The 18,539-nt window shown below is 47.9% G+C and overlaps 1 protein-coding gene across 5 annotated transcripts in view; it reads left to right on the forward strand.

The window, feature by feature from the left end:
* The window catches only part of LOC112229185 (CYFIP-related Rac1 interactor A), a 61,444-nt gene that overhangs the window by 22,838 nt on the left and 20,067 nt on the right, over positions 1–18,539 (forward strand). For 2 of the 5 annotated variants that reach the window (XM_042309938.1, XM_042309937.1), the window contains exons 2-3: positions 4,150–4,229; positions 17,612–17,733. The exons of 1 other annotated variant lie outside the window; for it this stretch is intronic. In XM_042309938.1, the coding sequence (XP_042165872.1) occupies positions 4,157–4,229; positions 17,612–17,733 (195 nt within the window). In that variant the 5' untranslated portion in view covers positions 4,150–4,156. Of the gene's footprint in view, positions 1–2,482; positions 2,562–4,149; positions 4,230–17,611; positions 17,734–18,539 lie in introns of those variants that run through there. 2 more of the 5 variants (XM_042309939.1, XM_042309940.1) reach the window with 2 other exon arrangements.

Genomic DNA, 18,539 nt, shown 5'->3' on the forward strand with positions numbered 1-18,539 from the left:
ACTCCGTTCTGCCACCCAGGTCTCAAACCCTACACCCCAACCCGAGCACTCCGTTCTGCCACCTCAGGTCTCAAACCCTCCCACCCCTACTGGAGGGCAGCTCCCGTTCTGCAGCCCAGTCCAAACCCTACACCCCAACCCGAGCACTCCGTTCTGCCACCTCAGGTCTCAAACCCTCCCACCCCTACTGGAGGGCACTCCCGTTCTGCAGCCCAGTCCAAACCCTACACCCCAACCCGAGCACTCCGTTCTGCCACCTCAGGTCTCCTGGCCCTCCCACCCCTACTGGAGGGCAGCTCCCGCTCAGCCCAGTCCAAACCCTACACCCCAACCCGAGCACTCCGTTCTGCCACCTCAGGTCTCCTGGCCCTCCCACCCCTACTGGAGGGCAGCTCCCGCTCAGCCCAGTCCAAACCCTACACCCCAACCCGAGCACTCCGTTCTGCCACCTCAGGTCTCCTGGCCCTCCCACCCCTACTGGAGGGCAGCTCCCGCTCAGCCCAGTCCAAACCCTACACCCCAACCCGAGCACTCCGTTCTGCCACCTCAGGTCTCCTGGCCCTCCCACCCCTACTGGAGGGCAGCTCCCGCTCAGCCCAGTCCAAACCCTACACCCCAACCCGAGCACTCCGTTCTGCCACCTCAGGTCTCCTGGCCCTCCCACCCCTACTGGAGGGCAGCTCCCGCTCAGCCCAGTCCAAACCCTACACCTCTGCCACCTCAGGTCTCCTGGCCCTCCCACCCCTACTGGAGGGCAGCTCCCGCTCAGCCCAGTCCAAACCCTAACCCCAACCCGACCCTACTGCCACAGGTCTCCTGGCCCTCCCACCCCTACTGGAGGGCAGCTCCCGCTCAGCCCAGTCCAAACCCTACACCCCAACCCGAGCACTCCGTTCTGCCACCTCAGGTCTCCTGGCCCTCCCACCCCTACTGGAGGGCAGCTCCCGCTCAGCCCAGTCCAAACCCTACACCCCAACCCGAGCACTCCGTTCTGCCACCTCAGGTCTCCTGGCCCTCCCACCCCTACTGGAGGGCAGCTCCCGCTCAGCCCAGTCCAAACCCTTCTCTGTCCTGGTGGAACCGTCTGAAACCTCTTCAAACAGTGTCTTAACCCTCCTGTTACGTTCGTTTTATATTCATTCATTCTGTGTTCCCGGTCCAAAATGGCCACCCCGTTATAGCTGATTATAAATCCATAATAATACATATATTATCACCTAATGTTGTGTTAGATCTTTTTATCAACTTAAATTAATTTTAAGTTCCTGTGAACATTACAGGTTTTGAACTTCTATTTTCTATTTATGGCCTGTCGGCCTCATTGACCTGAGCTCATACAACTCGTTTTTGAGTAGAAAAAGCATAATGTATGGATTATTTTGACTACAACAAATACTCAGATGAAACACACTGTGCTATTTATCACAGACTACTTTACTGTCAGTTTCTTGGCCTCTCCTGGCCTCCTCTTCTCCAGCGTCATGATCAAAGATATGATCAAGAGGCTTTATATACCAGAGCTGGAGAAAAGTTGTATATATTATAGAAACAATGTTGTGATTGTTTGTGAGAATTCCAACAGGTGTGGTTCCCGTCGGGGAAAGATTCTATCGGGGAAAGGTTCCTGTGGGGGTTACCATGGAACCAAGAAGGGGAGTGAGGTGTGTGTGTGTGTTCAAACACACATGCATGTGGGGGTCTGGGAGAGGAAGTGTGTCCATCTGATGAATGGACATGTGCCAGAACTCAATTTTTATACACTAATTGTAGTCTCACCTATTAGTTTCTAATGACCGGTCATTTTGACTGGGAACACCACAGGTGTACAAAAGTTAAATAAAAAACCCAAAATGTAGTGGAAATCATCATTTGTGTGTTCAAATGTCCTGTGTGGACAAAGTCATGGAACCCTATGACAATCCGATTAAATGAACTACATTTTTCAGAGAGAAAACGTTCTATGCCTGTGACATGCCTGTGATGTGCGGCTGTCCCACCTAGCTACCTTAAGATGAATGCAATAACTGTAAGTCGCTCTGGATAAGAGCGGCTGCTAAATGACTAAAATATAAATGTACAATTTTAAGGGTGAGGGTTGGGGTAGATTTTGTGTTGGGGTAGGAGTTAGGTTAGGGGTTAGGGTTAGGATAGGAGTTGGGGTATGGGTTAGGGTCGTGGTAGGTGTTAGGGTTGGGTTAATGTTGGGGTAGGGGTTAGTGTAGGGTTAGGGTAGGGGTTACAGTTGGGGTAGGGGTTAGGGTAGGGTTAATGTTGGGGTAGGGGTTAGCGTAGGGTTAAGGTTAGGGCGGGGTAGGGTAGGGTAGGGGTTATTGCTGGGTTAGGGTTAGGATAGGGTTAGGGTTAGTTATATTGTTTGTCTATCTCTCTCCAGTCTAGGTTAAGGTTAGTTCTCTGTTTGTCTATCTCTCTCCAGTCTAGGTTAAGGTTAGTTCTACTGTTTGTCTATCTCTCTCCTGTCCAGGTTGCAGCCATGGGGAACCTCATTAAGGTCCTTGGCAAGGATTTAGAAAACTGTCCACATTTTTTCCTGGACTTCGAAAGTAAGTGAGCGCTGGGATGTGCATGTGTGTGTATCAGTGTGTGATGCAGGTTGGAGGTCAGAGGTGCAGGTTGTGGTTCGGGTGGAGAGGAATGGGGTTGTAGATGTGGGTTGATGTTCTCATGGTGTGTTGGAGTGTTGTTGTGCTGTGGGTGGTGTTTGTCATGTTCAGAAACTCTCTGCCCTCACTCTCATTATTTGCGCTCGTAAACAGCTTCGGAACCAATTAGTCCTCATAAGCCCCAAGATCCCTTGAAATATTGACATCTTTAATCAGCTTAAGCAGAGCACAAAAAATGTCCATTTGTAGTTAATATTTAATTTGAATTGTTACCACAATAACCAGAGGATGTAGCCAGCAGACCTCCAGGACTGAGAGGCTGGACAGACTACCCAGCAGTCCTTCAGTACTGAGAAGCTGGACAGATGTACCCAGCAGTCCTCCAGGACTGAGAGGCTGGACAGACTACCCAGCAGTCCTTCAGTACTGAGAAGTTGGACAGATGTACCCAGCAGTCCTCCAGGACTGAGAGGCTGGACAGACTACCCAGCAGTCCTTCAGTACTGAGAAGTTGGACAGATGTACCCAGCAGTCCTTCAGTACTGAGAGAGCTGGACAGACTACCCAGCAGTCCTTCACCTGGACAGCAGTCCTTCAGTACTGAGAGGCTGGACTGCAGTCCTTCAGGAGAGGCTGGACAGACTACCCAGCAGTCCTTCAGTACTGAGAGGCTGGACAGACTACCCAGGTCCTTCAGTACTGAGATGGACAGACTACCCAGCAGGCCTTCAGTACTGAGAGGCTGGACAGACTACCCAGAGTCCTTCAGTACTGAGAAGCTGGACAGATGTACCCAGCAGTCCTTCAGTACTGAGACTAGCAGTCCTGGACAGATGTACCCAGCAGTCCTCCAGGACTGAGAGGCTGGACAGACTACCCAGCAGTCCTTCAGTACTGAGAAGTTGGACAGATGTACCCAGCAGTCCTCCAGGACTGAGAGGCTGGACAGACTACCCAGCAGTCCTTCAGTACTGAGAGGCTGGACAGACTACCCAGCAGTCCTTCAGTACTGAGAGGCTGGACAGACTACCCAGCAGTCCTTCAGTACTGAGAGGCTGGACAGACTACCCAGCAGTCCTTCAGTACTGAGAGGCTGGACAGACTACCCAGCAGTCCTTCAGTACTGAGAGGCTGGACAGACTACCCAGCAGTCCTTCAGTACTGAGAGGCTGGACAGACTACCCAGCAGTCCTTCAGTACTGAGAGGCTGGACAGACTACCCAGCAGTCCTTCAGTACTGAGAGGCTGGACAGACTACCCAGCAGTCCTTCAGTACTGAGAAGCTGGACAGCAGAGCGCTAGAAGAAAACAAACCCGAGTGAGAGAGTGATCTGTCTGTCCATGTTGCCATGCCAACGCCACCCACGACATACCTGGACAAACTATACCACCGTCACACCCGACCAACCCACCCCCTCCTACCCCAACCAATACACACACAGCACACACCACACACACACACACACACGTCCCTCACACCTCCCCTTCATCACCCACACAATCCTCTTCTTCCCTCTTTCTGTTCTAGGAGATTCATGGGTAACCTCCTGAAAGTGCTGGCTTGCTCCGACCTAGAGCATGGCCCAATCATTTTCCTTGACTTTGAACGTGAGACCATCCGCTTTTTATCATTTTTATTTCTCTCTCTGTTTATCAAATTTATTTTTTATTTTTATTTATTTATTGTTCCTTCCTTCATTCTGTCTCAGTGTTGTTTGTCATATACCTGTAGTCTCCCTCCTTCTCTCCTCCATGTTTCTCTCCTCCTCCATGTTTCTCTCCTCCTCCATGTTTCTGTCCTCCTCCCTGTTTCTCTCCTCCTCCATGTTTCCTTCCTCCTCCATGTTTCTCTCCTCCTCCATGTTTCCCTCCTCCTCCATGTTTCTCTCCTCCTCCATGTTTCTCTCCTCCTCCATGTTTCTCTCCTCCTCCATGTTTCTCTCCTCCTCCATGTTTCTCTCCTCCTCCATGTTTCTCTTCTCCTCCATGTTTCTCTCCCAGTCCTCACCTTTTCCTCCATTTTCTTTTTTTCAGCTCAAGACGCTGGTCTTCATAAGTAATAACTAATCTGGAGTTATGTGTGAAGACTAGTTCGAAGCAATAAGCTGAAATATGGCTACTACTATGTGGATGATTCAAATTGTACACAGACTTTCAGATTGGCATCGGGCATAAATGATTTTCATTTAGGAAGCAATTTAGCAACAGTCTTCAGAATGCCATACCTTTTATTTTTATCTTGTTGCTTTGAGATAAAAGACGTCTTACAACCAAAGACCATCTCTATCTATCTTGTTGCTTTGAGATCAAGATGTCTTACAACCAAAGACCATCTCTATCTATCTTGTTGCTTTGAGATAAAGATGTCTTACAACCAAAGACCATCTCTATCTATCTTGTTGCTTTGAGATCAAGATGTCTTACAACCAAAGACCATCTCTATCTATCTTGTTGCTTTGAGATCAAGATGTCTTACAACCAAAGACCATCTCTATCTATCCACCCTATCAGCTTCCCGAGTTGCAATGCTGTTGGATGAGTGAGTGAGTGAGTGTTGTGTGTATGTGTTTGTGTGTTTAATCTGGTGTGTGTGCGTGCATGTGTGTTTGTGTGGGAAGCGAGGGTAGGTCACAAAATGGCCACCTCTATCCTTGCCTTCCATCCTTCCACTCTCACCTCTAACCTTTAACTTCTTCTTTCCTTCCTTCTCCAAAGTCCCACCTATTTAACAGATGGTTCCGTCCACTCTCTGTTATAATCTGTTATAGTTCCTATGGAAACGGAGTAGCCCACTGCTAGGAAGAATGGGGTTCTTCTACTAAAGTAGAGTAAATCCCCTCTCTATAGCAGCACTGTGCTCTTCTGCTCCAGTGAGAGGCAGAAGTCACCTCTGTCACACAGATGAAAGCTTGAGTTAACAATGATACAGACCAAAACAAAGACCAATTCTAGGGATCTACTCCATAACCTAAAACTGCATTAGTTCACCTCTATGTAGAATCAAACAAAGCATCGACACATAACTCATCTAAATAGACATTAATTGCCATTATTAGCCAATCAACAGATATCAAGGCTACAGGGTCACCATCATAACTAATATAAAATAATGCATCAACACCACAACCTAAACCACTCAACTCCATTACAAAACAAACAACATGGACCAGGGATATGGGTCAACTCCATTATAAACCAAACAACATAGACCAGTGAAATGAGTCAACTCCATTACAAACCAAACAACACAGACCAGGGAAATGGGTCAACTCCATTACAAACCAAACAACACAGACCAGTGAAATGAGTCAACTCCATTACAAACCAAACAACACAGACCAGGGATATAGGTCAACTCCATTACAAACCAAACAACACAGACCAGGGAAATGGGTCAACTCCATTACAAACCAAACAACACAGACCAGGGAAATGGGTCAACTCCATTACAAACCAAACAACACAGACCAGGGAAATGGGTCAACTCCATTACAAACCAAACAACACAGACCAGGGAAATGGGTCAACTCCATTACAAACCAAACAACACAGACCAGGGAAATGGGTCAACTCCATTACAAACCAAACAACACAGACCAGGGAAATGGGTCAACTCCATTACAAACCAAACAACACAGACCAGGGAAATGAGTCCACTACATTACAAACTAAACAACATAGACCAGGGATATGGATCAACTCCATAACTATAGACATGAAAGTGTCACATCCGTAACTAAAATGAGAACCCTGGTTCCACCTCCCTCCCCTTCAAAACCATTGTTGATCAATGTATTGATTGCCCTGAAGTGACGGAGTGATGCCAGTTTTCAATGTATTCATTGACCTGGAGTGACGGAATTAATCTACCTTTTTTCCCCCTCCTCAATCTACATACAATACCTCCAAGTGACTGAGCAAAGATGGGTTTTAGAGTTTTTTATTTACATAAGTATTCAGACCCTTTGCCACGAGACTCGAAATTGAGCTCCGTACATCTGGTTTCCATTGATCGTCCTTGTGATGTTTCTACAACTTTATTGGAGTCCACCTGTGGTAAATTCAATTGACAGGACATGATTTGGAAAGGAACACACCTGTCTATATAAAGTCCCACAGTTGACAGTGCATGTCAGAGCAAAAACCAAGCCATGAGATGGAAGGACTTGTCTGTAGAGCTCCGAGACAGGATTGTGTCGAGGCACAGATCTGGGGAAGGTACCAAAAAATGCATGCAAATTCCAGACCAAACTGAATAGTCAGGGTAGAAGGGCCTTGGTCAGGGAGGTGACCAAGAACCCGATGATCACTCTGACAGAGCTCCAGAGTTCCTCTTTGGAGATGGGAGAACCTTTCAGAAGGACAACTATCTCTGCACCAGTCCACCAATCAGGCCTTTATGACAGAGTGGCCAGACGGAAGTCACTCCTCAGTAAAAGGCACATGACAGCCCATTTGGAGTTTGCCAAAAGGAACCTAAAGACTCTCAGACCATGAGAAACAATAATATTTGATTTGATGAAATCAAGATGGAACTCCTTGGCCTGAAAGCGTCACGTCTGGAGGAAACTTGGCAACATCCCTATGGTGAAGCCTGGTGGTGGCAGCATCATGCTGTGGGGATGTTTTTCAGCAGCAGGGACTGGGAGACTAGTCAGGATCCAGGGAAAGATGAACGGGGCAAAGTAGAGAGAAATCCTTGTTGAAAACCTGTTCCAGAGTTCTTAGGACCTCAGAATGGGCAAAGGTTCACCTTCCAACAGAACAATGACCCTAAGCACACAGCCAAGGAGTGGCTTCGGGAGAAGTCTCTGAATGTCCTTGAGTGGCCCAGTCAGAGCCCGGACTTGAACCCGAATTAACATCTCTGGAGAGACCTGAAAATAGCTGTACAGCGACACTCCCCGTCCAACCTGACAGAGTTTGGGAGGATCTGTAGAGAAGAAAGGGAGAAACTCCCCAAATACAAATGTGTCAAGCTTGTAGTGTCATACCATAGAAGACTCAAGGCTTTAATCACTGCCAAAGATGCTTCCACAAAGTACAGAGTAATGGGTCTGAATACTTTTGTAAATGTAATATTTGAGTTTTATTTATTGTTTAAATTGCAAACATTTCTAAAAAAAAAAATGTTTTTGCTTTGTCATTATGTGGTATTGTGATGTCATTATGGGGTATTGTGATGTCATTATGGGGTATTGTGATGTCATTATGTGGTATTGTGTGTCGATTGATAAGGGGATAAAAACTGTTTCAAACATTTTAGAAGGATTTAACGTAACAAAATGTGGAGAAAGCCAAGGGGTCTGAATACTTTCAGAACGCGTTGTATGTCACAATAGGACACCGGCCTATCGCATCTGCTTAAGCCTGTTGCTTCCAGCGTTGGTTCTTCCCTGCCGGTCCCATTTAGTCACTAAAACACACTCATCACAGATGAACAAACAAAGCCTACGGTATAGTGACTGAGAGGCACCCTGTGTGTGCTGTACTATCTGTGCCTAGGGGTAGTCTCAGTTGCTTATTTGTTCAGCTGATCTGGATAAAACCATTGGACACAAATCTGGTTCTGGTTTATTCACTAACAAACTAAGAAACCAACACACAGAGACAGAGAGACAGAGTGACAGAGATAAAGGGAGAGACAGAGAGAGACAGAGAGAGACAGAGAGAGACAGAGAGAGGGAGAGAGAGAGAGAGCGAGAGCGAGAGAGAGAGAGAGAGAGAGAGACAGAGAGAGAGAGAGAGAGACAGACAGAAAGAGATAGAGAGAGAGAAAGAGAGAATGAGAGAGAGGAGACAGTCCGAGAGAGACAGAGACAGAAAGAGAGAGAGAGAGAGAGACAGAGAGAGAGAGAGAGAGGGAGAGAGAGAGAGAGCGAGAGTGAGAGCGAGAGAGAGAGAGAGAGAAAGAGAGGAGAGAGACAGAAAGAGAGAGAGAGAGAATGAGAGAGAGGGAGACAGTCCGAGAGAGACAGAGACAGAAAGAGAGAGAGAGAGAGAGAGACAGAGAGAGAGACACAATGACACATACATGTCAATACAGTGTAAATAGCTCTCTGCCTCATCTCTCACCCTCTCTCTGTGCCCACTCTCTCTCTCTCCAGGTAATCTCTTTTATTCTCTCTGTCGCTCTCTCTTTCCGCACTCTTCTTTGATCTCTCTCTTTCTCTCCTTCTCCCCCTCCAGAGCCCCCCTACTGCTGCCACTCCTAAAGCTAGGGCTGCCACTCCTAAAGCTAGGGCTGCCACTCCTAAAGCTAGGGCTGCCACTCCTAAAGCTAGGGCTGCCACTCCTAAAGCCAAGGCTGCCACTCCTAAAGCTTGGGCTGCCACTCCTAAAGCCAGGGCTGCCACTCCTAAAGCTTGGGCTGCCACTCCTAAAGCCAGGGCTGCCACTCCTAAAGCTAGGGCTGCCACTCCTAAAGCTAGGGCTGCCACTCCTAAAGCTAGGGCTGCCACTCCTAAAGCTAGGGCTGCCACTCCTAAAGCTAGGGCTGCCACTTTTTAAACCCGCTGGCAAAAACAATGATGTATGTTTATCAGCTGATGTAAAAAGGGCTTTATTAATACAATTGATTGATTGATTATTCAACAACATCACAACAACTCAAGCTTTAGGTTCTGCTTCAATAACTACCGTGTGTGACAGAGATGATTCCTGCCTTCTCCACCCTTTCTGACTGTACTGTGACCAACTAAACTAATACATTAAACCAGAAGGGCCAGATCCTTCACTTGAGACGGGCACATGTACTGTAACGTAAAGCCAGTGAATGTTATACATCCACGCAAGATTCAATGATAATCAGTGTTTTACACTTTTTGATCAAACTCTTAAAGTAAATATTAACAGAAGAAGAAGTGACACAAAAAAAGCATGAACAAATGTGGAACAAGACTGAGACTAATCAACTGTAATAGTAAAGTTGGAATTACTGTACAGACATATATCTCATGTCAGGATCTGTCCCTCCGCAGTGTGTCATGACTGTACAGACATATATCTCATGTCAGGATCTGTCCCTCCGCAGTGTGTCATGACTGTACAGACATATATCTCATGTCAGGATCTGTCCCTCCGCAGTGTGTCATGACTGTACAGACATGTATACACAACCGGTCAAAAGTTTTACAGCACCTACTCATTCCAGTTTTTTTTTTTTAAGTACTATGTTCTACATTATAGAATAATAGTGAAGACATCAAAACTATGAAATAACACATATGAAATTCTGTAGTAACAAAAAAAACTGTTAAACAAATTTAAATATATTTTATATTTGAGATTCTTCAAATAGCCACCCTTTCCCTTGATGACAGCTTTGCACATCCTTGGCATTCTCTCAACCAGCTTCACCTGGAATGCTTTTCCAACAGTCTTGAAGGAGTTCCCATATATGCTGAGCACTCATTGGCTTACTTTCCTTCACTCTGCGGTCCAACTCATCCCAAACCATCTCAATTGGGTTGAGGTCGGTCCCACTAAGCCCAAACCAGATGGGATGGGGTATCGCTACAGAATGCTGTGGTAACCATGCTGGTTAAGTGTGTGAATTCTAAATAAATCACAGACAGTGTCACCAGCAAAGCACCCCCACACCATCACACCTCCTCCTCCATGCTTCACGGTGGGAAATACGCATGCAGAGATCATCCGTTCACTCACACTGCATCACTCAAAGACACAGTGGTTGGAACCCAAAATCTCCAATTTAGAATTCAGTCAAAATGACAAATTTCCACAAGTCTAATGTCCATTGCTTGTGTTTCTTGGCCAAAGCAAGTCTCTTGTTCTTATTTGTGTCCTTTAATAATGGTTGCTTAGCAGCAATTCGACCATGAAGGCCTGATTCACACAGTCTCCTCTGAGCAGTTGATGTTGAGATGTTTCTGTTACTTGAACTCTGTGAAGCGTTTATTTGGGCTGCAATTTCTGAGGCTGGTGACTCTAATGAAAGTATCCTCTGCATTAGAGGTAACGCTGGGTCCTCCGTCCCTGTGGCGGTCCTCATGAGAGACAGGTAACTCTAATGAACGTATCCTCTGCATTAGAGGTAACGCTGGGTCCTCCGTCCCTGTGGCGGTCCTCATGAGAGACAGGTAACTCGAATGAACGTATCCTCTGCATTAGAGGTAACGCTGGGTCCTCCGTCCCTGTGGCGGTCCTCATGAGGGACAGGTAACTCTAATGAACGTATCCTCTGCATTAGAGGTAACGCTGGGTCCTCCGTCCCTGTGGCGGTCCTCATGAGAGACAGGTAACTCGAATGAACGTATCCTCTGCATTAGAGGTAACGCTGGGTCCTCCGTCCCTGTGGCGGTCCTCATGAGAGACAGGTAACTCTAATGAACGTATCCTCTGCATTAGAGGTAACGCTGGGTCCTCCGTCCCTGTGGCGGTCCTCATGAGGACAGGTAACTCTAATCAACGTATCCTCTGCATTAGAGGTAACGCTGGGTCCTCCGTCCTTGTAGCAGTCCTCATGAGGGACAGGTAACTCCAATGAAAGTATCCTCTGCATTAGAGGTAGTGGGTCCTCCGTCCCTGTGGCGGCCCTCATGAGAGACAGGTAACTCTAATGAACGTATCCTCTGCATTAGAGGTAACGCTGGGTCCTCCGTCCCTGTGGCGGTCCTCATGAGAGACAGGTAACTCTAATGAACGTATCCTCTGCATTAGAGGTAACGCTGGGTCCTCCGTCCCTGTGGCGGTCCTCATGAGAGACAGGTAACTCTAATGAACGTATCCTCTGCATTAGAGGTAACGCTGGGTCCTCCGTCCCTGTGGCGGTCCTCATGAGGACAGGTAACTCTAATGAACGTATCCTCTGCATTAGAGGTAACGCTGGGTCCTCCGTCCCTGTGGCGGTCCTCATGAGAGACAGGTAACTCTAATGAACGTATCCTCTGCATTAGAGGTAACGCTGGGTCCTCCGTCCCTGTGGCGGTCCTCATGAGAGACAGGTAACTCTAATGAACGTATCCTCTGCATTAGAGGTAACGCTGGGTCCTCCGTCCCTGTGGCGGTCCTCATGAGAGACAGGTAACTCTAATCAACGTATCCTCTGCATTAGAGGTAACGCTGGGTCCTCCGTCCTTGTAGCAGTCCTCATGAGGGACAGGTAACTCCAATGAAAGTATCCTCTGCATTAGAGGTAACGCTGGGTCCTCCGTCCCTGTGGCGGTCCTCATGAGAGACAGGTAACTCTAATGAAAGTATCCTCTGCATTAGAGGTAACGCTGGGTCCTCCGTCCCTGTGGCGGTCCTCATGAGAGACAGGTAACTCTAATGAACGTATCCTCTGCATTAGAGGTAACGCTGGGTCCTCCGTCCCTGTGGCGGCCCTCATGAGAGACAGGTAACTCTAATGAACGTATCCTCTGCATTAGAGGTAACGCTGGGTCCTCCGTCCCTGTGGCGGTCCTCATGAGAGACAGGTAACTCTAATGAACGTATCCTCTGCATTAGAGGTAACGCTGGGTCCTCCGTCCCTGTGGCGGTCCTCATGAGAGACAGGTAACTCTAATGACAGTATCCTCTGCATTAGAGGTAACGCTGGGTCCTCCGTCCCTGTGGCGGCCCTCATGAGAGACAGGTAACTCTAATGAAACGTATCCTCTGCATTAGAGGTAACGCTGGGTCCTCCGTCCCTGTGGCGGTCCTCATGAGAGACAGGTAACTCTAATGAACGTATCCTCTGCATTAGAGGTAACGCTGGGTCCTCCGTCCCTGTGGCGGTCCTCATGAGAGACAGGTAACTCTAATGAACGTATCCTCTGCATTAGAGGTAACGCTGGGTCCTCCGTCCCTGTGGCGGTCCTCATGAGAGACAGGTAACTCTAATGAACGTATCCTCTGCATTAGAGGTAACGCTGGGTCCTCCGTCCCTGTGGCGGTCCTCATGAGGGACAGGTAACTCTAATGAACGTATCCTCTGCATTAGAGGTAACGCTGGGTCCTCCGTCCCTGTGGCGGTCCTCATGAGAGACAGGTAACTCTAATGAAAGTATCCTCTGCATTAGAGGTAACGCTGGGTCCTCCGTCCCTGTGGCGGTCCTCATGAGAGACAGGTAACTCTAATGAAAGTATCCTCTGCATTAGAGGTAACGCTGGGTCCTCCGTCCCTGTGGCGGTCCTCATGAGGACAGGTAACTCTAATGAACGTATCCTCTGCATTAGAGGTAACGCTGGGTCCTCCGTCCCTGTGGCGGTCCTCATGAGAGACAGGTAACTCTAATGAACGTATCCTCTGCATTAGAGGTAACGCTGGGTCCTCCGTCCCTGTGGCGGTCCTCATGAGAGACAGGTAACTCTAATGAACGTATCCTCTGCATTAGAGGTAACGCTGGGTCCTCCGTCCCTGTGGCGGTCCTCATGAGAGACAGGTAACTCTAATGAACGTATCCTCTGCATTAGAGGTAACGCTGGGTCCTCCGTCCCTGTGGCGGTCCTCATGAGGACAGGTAACTCTAATGAACGTATCCTCTGCATTAGAGGTAACGCTGGGTCCTCCGTCCCTGTGGCAGTCCTCATGAGGACAGGTAACTCTAATGAAAGTATCCTCTGCATTAGAGGTAACGCTGGGTCCTCCGTCCCTGTGGCGGTCCTCATGAGAGACAGGTAACTCTAATGAACGTATCCTCTGCATTAGAGGTAACGCTGGGTCCTCCGTCCCTGTGGCGGTCCTCATGAGAGACAGGTAACTCTAATGAACGTATCCTCTGCATTAGAGGTAACGCTGGGTCCTCCGTCCCTGTGGCGGTCCTCATGAGAGACAGGTAACTCTAATGAACAGTATCCTCTGCATTAGAGGTAACGCTGGGTCCTCCGTCCCTGTGGCGGTCCTCATGAGAGACAGGTAACTCTAATGAACGTATCCTCTGCATTAGAGGTAACGCTGGGTCCTCCGTCCCTGTGGCGGTCCTCATGAGAGACAGGTAACTCTAATGAACGTATCCTCTGCATTAGAGGTAACGCTGGGTCCTCCGTCCCTGTGGCGGTCCTCATGAGAGACAGGTAACTCTAATGAACGTATCCTCTGCATTAGAGGTAACGCTGGGTCCTCCGTCCCTGTGGCGGTCCTCATGAGAGACAGGTAACTCTAATGAACGTATCCTCTGCATTAGAGGTAACGCTGGGTCCTCCGTCCCTGTGGCGGTCCTCATGAGAGACAGGTAACTCTAATGAACGTATCCTCTGCATTAGAGGTAACGCTGGGTCCTCCGTCCCTGTGGCGGTCCTCATGAGAGACAGGTAACTCTAATGAACGTATCCTCTGCATTAGAGGTAACGCTGGGTCCTCCGTCCCTGTGGCGGTCCTCATGAGAGACAGGTAACTCTAATGAACGTATCCTCTGCATTAGAGGTAACGCTGGGTCCTCCGTCCCTGTGGCGGTCCTCATGAGAGACAGGTAACTCTAATGAACGTATCCTCTGCATTAGAGGTAACGCTGGCATGAGGTCCTCCGTCCCTGTGGCGGTCCTCATGAGAGACAGGTAACTCTAATCAACGTATCCTCTGCATTAGAGGTAACGCTGGGTCCTCCGTCCCTGTGGCGGTCCTCATGAGGACAGGTAACTCTAATGAACGTATCCTCTGCATTAGAGGTAACGCTGGGTCCTCCGTCCCTGTGGCGGTCCTCATGAGAGACAGGTAACTCTAATGAAAGTATCCTCTGCATTAGAGGTAACGCTGGGTCCTCCGTCCCTGTGGCGGTCCTCATGAGAGACAGGTAACTCTAATGAACGTATCCTCTGCATTAGAGGTAACGCTGGGTCCTCCGTCCCTGTGGCGGCCCTCATGAGAGACAGGTAACTCTAATGAACGTATCCTCTGCATTAGAGGTAACGCTGGGTCCTCCGTCCCTGTGGCGGTCCTCATGAGAGACAGGTAACTCTAATGAAAGTATCCTCTGCATTAGAGGTAACGCTGGGTCCTCCATCCCTGTGGCGGTCCTCATGAGAGACAGGTAACTCTAATGAACGTATCCTCTGCATTAGAGGTAACGCTGGGTCCTCCGTCCCTGTGGCGGTCCTCATGAGGACAGGTAACTCTAATGAACGTATCCTCTGCATTAGAGGTAACGCTGGGTCCTCCGTCCCTGTGGCGGTCCTCATGAGAGACAGGTAACTCTAATGAACGTATCCTCTGCATTAGAGGTAACGCTGGGTCCTCCGTCCCTGTGGCGGTCCTCATGAGAGACAGGTAACTCTAATGAACGTATCCTCTGCATTAGAGGTAACGCTGGGTCCTCCGTCCCTGTGGCGGTCCTCATGAGAGACAGGTAACTCTAATGAACGTATCCTCTGCATTAGAGGTAACGCTGGGTCCTCCGTCCCTGTGGCGGTCCTCATGAGGACAGGTAACTCTAATGAACGTATCCTCTGCATTAGAGGTAACGCTGGGTCCTCCGTCCCTGTGGCGGTCCTCATGAGAGACAGGTAACTCTAATGAAAGTATCCTCTGCATTAGAGGTAACGCTGGGTCCTCCGTCCCTGTGGCGGTCCTCATGAGAGACAGGTAACTCTAATGAACATATCCTCTGCATTAGAGGTAACGCTGGGTCCTCCGTCCCTGTGGCGGTCCTCATGAGAGACAGGTAACTCTAATGAACGTATCCTCTGCATTAGAGGTAACGCTGGGTCCTCCGTCCCTGTGGCGGTCCTCATGAGAGACAGGTAACTCTAATGAACGTATCCTCTGCATTAGAGGTAACGCTGGGTCCTCCGTCCCTGTGGCGGTCCTCATGAGAGACAGGTAACTCTAATGACAGTATCCTCTGCATTAGAGGTAACGCTGGGTCCTCCGTCCCTGTGGCGGTCCTCATGAGAGACAGGTAACTCTAATGAACATATCCTCTGCATTAGAGGTAACGCTGGGTCCTCCGTCCCTGTGGCGGTCCTCATGAGAGACAGGTAACTCTAATGAACGTATCCTCTGCATTAGAGGTAACGCTGGGTCCTCCGTCCCTGTGGCGGTCCTCATGAGAGACAGGTAACTCTAATGAACATATCCTCTGCATTAGAGGTAACGCTGGGTCCTCCGTCCCTGTGGCGGTCCTCATGAGAGACAGGTAACTCTAATGAACGTATCCTCTGCATTAGAGGTAACGCTGGGTCCTCCGTCCCTGTGGCGGTCCTCATGAGGGACAGTTTCATCATAGAGCTTGATGGGTTTTGCGACTGCAAAAAGTTGTTGACATTTTCCAGATTGGCTGACCTTTATGTCTTAAAGTAACGATGGACTGTTATTTCTCTTTGCTTATTTCAGCTGTTCCTGCCATAATATGTACTTGGTCTTTTACCAAATATGGCTATCTTCTGTATACCCCCCCTACCTTGTCACAACACAACTGATTGGCTCAAATCCATTAAGAATTAAAGCAATTCCACAAGTCACACCTGTTAATAGAACCACCCATCCCGGATCCGGGAGAATTGTCATCAGCAACGCTGAATAGCAGAGCGCCACAGTCAAATAATATTACTAGAAAATATTCATATTCATGAAACCACAAGTGCAATATAGGAAAACACAGTTTAGCCTTTTGTTAATCCACCTGTCGTCTCAGATTTTGAAATGATGCTTTACAGCGAAAGCGATACAAGCGTTTGTAAGTTTATTGATCGCTCGACAAAACAATAAGTACACCTAGCATCAGGTAACTTGGTCACGAAAATCAGAAAAGCAATCAAATTAATCGTTTACCTTTGATGATCTTTGGATGTTTTCACCCACGAGACTCCCAGTTAGACAACAAATGTTCCTTTTGTTCCATAAAGATATTTTTTATATCCAAATACCTCCATTAGTTTGGTGCATTATGCCTAGGAATCCACTGGAAATAGTGGTCATGACAACGCAGACAAAAAAATTCCAAATTAGATCAATAATATCGACAGAAACATGTCAAACTTTTTTTATAATCAATCCTCAAGGTGTTTTTCAAATATCTATTTGATAATATATCAATCGGGACAGTTGGCTTTTCACTAGGACCGGGAGTAACAATGGCCGCCTCTCTCTTTTGCGCACAAATCACTCTGAGAGCCCCCACCTGTCCACTTACGCAATGTGGTCGTTCACGCTCATTCTTCAAAATAAAAGCCTGAAACTATGTCTAAATGCTGTTGACACCTTAGGGAAGCCATAGAAAAAGGAATCTGGTTGATATCCCTTTCAATGAGCAATAGGGATGCATAGAAACACAGGGGTTTCAAAATAAGAGTCACTTCCTGATTGGATTTTTCTCAGGCTTTCGCCTGCAATATCAGTTCTGTTATACTCACAGACAGTATTTTTACAGTTTTGGAAACTTTAGAGTGTTTTCTATCCTAATCTGTCAATGATATGCATATTCTAGCATCCGGTCTTGAGAAATAGGCCGTTTACTTTGGGAAAGTTTTTTTCCAAACATAAAAATAGTGCCCCCTAGCTTCAAGAGGTTTTAAATTAAATGCATTCCAGGTGACTACATCATGAAGCTGGTTGACAGAATTCCAAGAGTGTGCAAAGCTGTCATCAAGGCAAAGTGTGGCTACTTTGAAGAATATTTTTTGGGTTACTACGTGATTCCATATTTGTTATTTCATAGTTTTAATGTCTTCACTATTATTCCACAATGTAGAAAATAGTAAAAACTTAAGAAAAACCCTGGAATGAATTGGTGTTCTAAACCTTTTGGATATTGGATATTCTAATAATCTATTCCTTATTCTCCTTTTACAATCCTTCTCCTTCCTCGGAAACTAAACACCCTTCCCATTATGCCGCCCCTCCTTTTCCCTTTCATTTCCTTCCCCGCTCTCACACACACACACACACACACAACCTTCCTATAACCCTAACCCTAATTCACCACTCTAACCCCAACCCTCCATTTCTCTCCAAAACTCCATGTCCCATCATGCTCCTCTCTAACTCTCAACCCCCAAACCTACTCTACCCTCTAAAACTCCATGTCCCATCATGCTCTATTCTCCTCCAGATGCCCAGCCTACGGAGGCAGAGACGGCAGTATGGAACCAGGTCAGTGCTGTCCTGGAGGAGGCCCACGGTATCCTGGCTGAACTACAGTCATACAACGGGGCGGGACAGGAGATACGAGAGGTGAGGGGAGGGGTGTGTGAGGAGGGGCGGGACAAGAGATACGAGAGGTGAGGGGAGGGGTGTGTGAGAGGTGAGGGGAGGGGTGTGTGAGGAGGGGCGGGACAAGAGATACGAGAGGTGAGGGGAGGGGTGTGTGAGGAGGGGCGGGACAAGAGATACGAGAGGTGAGGGGAGGGGTGTGTGAGGAGGGGCGGGGCGGGGTTATAAATGGAATATTAACACAGTATATGTTAATCCCATTAAATGAACAGATAAACCAAATTGCAATAGGTAGCCTGCTATCTCGCTACAATAGGTAGCCTGCTATCTCGCTACATACAAATGACTATTCAGAAAGGACACCATGCGACCGCTAAAAGACACATTTTTATAAATATTAATCAATGTGTTATTCTAGTCTTGTTCACCAGCTGTGTGAATCTTTCAATTAGGAGAGAACCTACAATTCTACTGCTCAAACGTTGTACCGGCGTTCATCAAACGTTTCTACTGCTCAAACGTTAGTCATAGCGGGTGCCACTGAGCCTCTGTGGTGTTGAGTCAAGTTAAAAGGTTTGCTCAGATGTGTGTCTCACACACACACACACAGCTTTGATCTCTCTCTCACACACACACACACACACACACACACACACACACACACACACACACACACACACACACACACACACACACACACACAGCTTTGATCTCTCTCTCTCACAGACATCAAAGCAGCTGAGAGGTCAGCCAGGTGGTCAGCAGAACACTCAGAACACACTACAGTCTTCAGCAGCCTGTTACCAAAACTAGACTGGGAACCAGTG

Source organism: Oncorhynchus tshawytscha, linkage group LG31 (assembly GCF_018296145.1).
Source record: "Oncorhynchus tshawytscha isolate Ot180627B linkage group LG31, Otsh_v2.0, whole genome shotgun sequence".
In the NCBI taxonomy this organism is placed as follows: domain Eukaryota; kingdom Metazoa; phylum Chordata; class Actinopteri; order Salmoniformes; family Salmonidae; genus Oncorhynchus; species Oncorhynchus tshawytscha.